This window comes from Lucilia cuprina, chromosome 5 (genome assembly GCF_022045245.1).
Source record: "Lucilia cuprina isolate Lc7/37 chromosome 5, ASM2204524v1, whole genome shotgun sequence".
Taxonomy (NCBI): Eukaryota; Metazoa; Arthropoda; class Insecta; order Diptera; family Calliphoridae; genus Lucilia; species Lucilia cuprina.
Window position 1 is genome coordinate 18557559 of NC_060953.1, and position 4898 is coordinate 18562456.

A 4898-nucleotide genomic window follows, 5' to 3' on the forward strand; every position below is an offset into this window, starting at 1 on the left:
CACCTTAATTTCTTCAAGTACATTATGTTCTGCTGATGTTTGTAAAACCCTAAAATATTGTTGTGTCTGTCCGTCCTTCCACGTAAATATTGTACTGAAACTAATGATTGCAATTTTAATCTTTTATACTCGTACTCGACAGAAGACCTCAGATCTAAGTTTTTTTACTTTCCTTGATGGCCCGCAAAATTGTAATGATGGGGCCTCACTTGACCTCAACCCTCGTACAACTTCTTAAAAAATGAGTCAAATTTTCTCAATTTACTGTAAACTGTTGCAATGAAATTCAGGAAAAATACCTTTTATCTAGACATAGATCCGTTCACCAAATTTTGAGAGAATAAGTCTACATTTTCCTCAGTTCCGATGTAAAGTCATTTTCAGAAGTTTTGGATTTCATTAATTATTTATGGGCTAAATATATCGGAAGCAAGTATTCATTAAACTTAAATGCTTTATTATGAAAAATTAAACACATTTTACGCTCTCAACTGGTGTAGGGTATTATATAGTATTAATCTGAAAAATATCTTCTAGGATTAAGAAGTTTGGGTAGAACTTTTTTTCACACTAAACATGTTTTGAAAGACCTATTCCAGGCTTTCAGACTGGGTGAACAAATTAAACAAGTTTAACAAATAAACATGTCAAAGGTGAACTACTTGGCTCACAATTATTAAAAAATCAAAAAAAAATTATTTCTATATTAAAATATTTATTTTAATTAAAATATATTACATATATTTATTTCATTATTTAATACCGTTTAACGTTACTGTAACAGTAACTTGAAACAAATAATTTCTTAACAGAAAAAAACTAATCAATATCCACGTCCTCGATTTCGGATTTAATAATTATATCCCCTAAAATACCAATCGCATTAGCTGAGGTGGTTGGTAGAGAAACTGTAATAGTATCTGTAGTTGACATGCTTTCACTGTTATCCTCAGAGGCATCTGATTGTTCATTATCCGATGAATCTTCGTCTCTAAAAAGACCCAATGTCTGTATTGCATTATCTAAAAGATGTTCATTTAAGCGAATAAAACCAAGATTCCCCTTCACATAAGAAGTCTCATTGGAGGGCTCATGGTGTGAATAGCGAATTTTATTGTAAATCTTTTAAGAAAACAAAAAAAAAATAAGAAAATGCAAAATTTATTTACAAAGAAGCTTTAGAACTGTGGTAGTATATTTTTCAAAAATATAGGTTAAACATATAGAAACGATCGAAGACTTACCTGGGTGGCAGGCATTGCAAAGCAAACTGTACTTAGAGTATAAAGCTGAGGTTCTGGCACTTTTTGATCTTTCCAAAACGTTAATATGTCCGTATTGGCATTTAGAAATGGTAATTTTAATTCTTCAAGTTTTTTATAAATCCCAGAGGTTTCAGCATCTTGAATTCCCTGACATAGAAATTCATTAAGGCAGGTATCTTCATCATCTTCGTCAGGCTGTTGTTCTGGCAAAGGCAATTGATTTTTATTTTCTGCTACTGGATCCACAAGTTCAGCATTGTATATTTTCGAACGATCCCATAATTGTTTTAGATATTCTATGGCAAACATTTTTTCGGGCAAATTTAATGTATGTTGTAAACGTGGATCCAAATATAGGCAGGCTTTAAAAGGATCTTGATTTAAAAGTTCATTTGATCGGTTTTCAATACATTTTACAAGTTCTGATAGAATCATTTCCAAATGATTGCCTTGTTTGGCATGAGCTTTGTGAAGCTTTTGTGTTAAAAGTTTACACTTTAACCATTGAATATAAAAATCTCCAAAAAGCATTTCTTCGTTGTAAAACCTTACGAGAGCTCTTTGCAAATAGCTTATTGACTTACAAAAAGCCTCTATGAAGTCCAATAGATTATCATTAAGATCAAATTGATCTTCCTGATCGAGTTGATCGCATGTAATATTTTCCAATACAGAACGAGCTTCCTTTAAATCGTTTAACATGTTGTATGTTGAACCCCATTTCCAGGGTGAATCCAATTGAGGAATTTTCAAATTGTTTTCTTTAAATAATACATAGAATATATTTGCTTCGTCATTAATACTTTTGGTCAAATTGCGACATTCTAGAAACCGTTTAAATATATTGGGATTCTTGAGAACATCCATAACACAGAGTTGGGCAATCACACCGACATAACGTTCCATTTTTATGTCGCCCAAGTTTATTTCAGGAATTCTTTCGAAATTTTCTATTTCTGTTAAATATTCCGCATTTCCCACTGAACGGTTATAGTATTCCTTTGTATTGTCCCAACAAGCACTAACAATTTGATTAGTATCAATATTGAACTGTTGCAGAAGAGGCTTAATATGTTCAGCTGTAAGCTGCTCCTCATCGGCTAGAGTTATTACGCTTAGATTACGATTTTCCACTTGCATTTCATGTATAAATTGTACACTTAAACAAAATGACTTAACGGGAGCATTAAGATCCATGTCAATTTTAAGAGACAATAGACGCCAGTACAAATCATTACAGAACTCGTTGCGTATATGATTGGCCACTGTGGAAAGAACTTTTTTGCTTTGGATTTCATCTACATTAAATCTTGTAACTTGCTGTTTCGATATGGCACTGCATACTGGACTTAAAAGGGCCTGCATATTTTTTGAACCAAATATCTGGGGGCCTAAGTCTTCCTCAATCATTAGACCCATAACGGCTGACACTAATTTTTTCTCCCCCATTTCTATGTATAAATTACCTTTGATCTTTTCAACTTGCAGGGGCCTACTGCTAGACTTAGAATTAACATTTAGTTTTTTCGACGACGATGTTTTACCATCATTACCCTTATCGACAATGTCCACAATAATATCGTGTTGTTTCAAATGCAATATTAAGTTAAAATGCCGATTGTTACGTACACGTTTTTGGCATATTTTACATACCGCCACACATTCATCCACAACATTATCAAAATGTTTCCATATCTCACTATTGGGATTGTGCAGTTTATTGATGTGTTTCCTCAAACTGTAGCTTCGTTCGTTTTTCAAGCGTTGTTTACACAATTTACATACCGCAACCCCTTCCTCCACGATATTATCAAAATAATTCCATATCTCACATCTGGGATTGAGAACCATTCTGCAATCGTATTATAAACAAAACAAATATAATTTAAAATACACACACACGCTACGTTCTCAACAAAGACTCAAAGTGTACTAAATGCAATGTCGTCCAACCCTCTTGTGCTCTCGTGTCGTTTGAGTGTTTTTCTTTCTTTCTCGTCGTATTCGTTGCAGTAGTATAGAGAATTTATGACTCGAAAACTTTAATTCTCTCTCTTTACTTGTGTTGTTGTATTTTCATAGAACTGGTTTTTTGCACAAATACATTCTTGATTTTTTTTTGTTTTCAAAATAGACTTGGTTGCTAATCGAGTTGCGTTCTTTTTTTTTTTTTTTTTGTTTTCTTTTTATTTTAGTTTTTTGCTAAACAATTGAATATTTGTTGTTGGGTACATACATACATACAAACGTACATATTTATATATTAGGTAAACTATTGTATGCTTGAGTGTTCAGACACTGCGTTGTTCATGCAGTCTTGTCAAATACCGTGTAAGTCGAAAGAGTGTGTGCTTTTATTTTAATATTTAAACCTGCAGTTCGGTATAACTGTCCCCAACCCTTACTTTTGGTGACCTAAATTATTACTTTTAAAAGCAGAGTCTATATATGTTAAAGTGACATTTGATAACCTATAGATACTTAATTCCTTTATACATTTCTAAAAGTAATCTTAATCAGGTTCATAACAACTTTAGAGACTTTTTATTGGGCATTATATATAGAAGCAATGAACAATTTTGGAACGACCCGGAAAAAATTTCGCAGATCAAAAACACAAAGTGTATTTATGCCGAATTTTATCATTGTATCTGGGCCAATTTTGGGCCGATGCAAGAAAGATTTCGTAATTTAAATACATTTATGATGACTTTTATTTCGATATCTTTATTGGAAATCAAATATGTTTGGAAGTGGTCCTGTATGAAGAAGGGTTCTATAAATCGACTTTCGAATAATCGAACAATCGACTTTTTGTCGACTATTTTGTTCCAAACAAGTCGATAACTCGACTATCGTCTGTGAAAAAACTCGACTTTGTTAATAAAAGTCGAAAAAGGTCTAAAAGTCGAAAAAAATCGAAGAAAGTCGAAATAATTCGAAAAGTCGCAAAAAGTCATAAAATCGAAAACTCGAAAATTGTAGAAACAAGTCAAAAATAGTCGAAAATTTTAAAAAAGTGGAAAAAAAATTCAAAAACTTTAAAATAGTCGGAAAAACTCGAAAAAAGTCAAAAAATAGTCGGAAAAAAAGTCGAAAAAATCGAAAAGTCGGAAAAATTCGAAAAGTCAAAAAGTCGAATATTGTAGAAACAAGTCAAAAATTGTACAAAATTTGAAAACAGTGAAAAAAAGTCAAAAACTCTGAAATAGACGGAAAAACTCGAAAAAAGCCAAAAATAGTCGGAAAAAAGTCAAAAAGTCAGAAAACGTCCAATAATCGGAAAAAGTCGAAAATATCGAAAAGTCGGAAAAAGTCGACTATTTATAAAATACTTATAGTCGAAAAGTCTAAAAGTCGACTTTTAATTAGATGAAAAAGTCGAAAAATCGAATTTTCATAAAATGCAGAAAGTCGAAAAGTCAACTTTTAACTAATTGAAAAAAGTAGAAAAGTCGACTTTTCGTTTTAACAATAGAACCCTAGTATGAAGCTCTCATATAAGACCGATTTAAAAGAAATTACTAATTACTTTAATACATAACTAATATATGCGCCAAAAAAATAAGTCTTACGTTGCACAAAAACACTAATCGCACCCACATTTATCGTAATAAAAAGAGAATACCCATA

The 4898-nt window shown here is 31.9% G+C and overlaps 1 protein-coding gene across 1 annotated transcript; it reads right to left on the reverse strand.

Moving 5' to 3' along the window:
* Positions 1–695: 695 nt before the first annotated feature.
* Positions 696–3450, reverse strand: LOC124420361. The gene is made up of 2 exons (XM_046952873.1): positions 1245–3450; positions 696–1122 (listed from the first exon to the last, which is right to left on the reverse strand). Exons 1-2 carry the CDS (start codon positions 3114–3116, stop codon positions 820–822), a joined length of 2175 nt encoding a protein of 724 aa, XP_046808829.1. The 5' UTR covers positions 3117–3450; the 3' UTR covers positions 696–819.
* Between the last annotated feature and the right edge of the window lie 1448 nt (positions 3451–4898).

Bases quoted from the DNA above. Each gene is read 5' to 3' on its own strand.
- LOC124420361 (XM_046952873.1), bottom strand. From the start codon at position 3,116: ATGGTTCTCAATCCCAGATGTGAGATATGGAATTATTTTGATAATATC. The intron at 1,123-1,244 runs GTAAGTCTTCGA...TTTTCTTAAAAG, and splicing joins TTGCAATGCCTGCCACCCAG to ATTTACAATAAAATTCGCTA.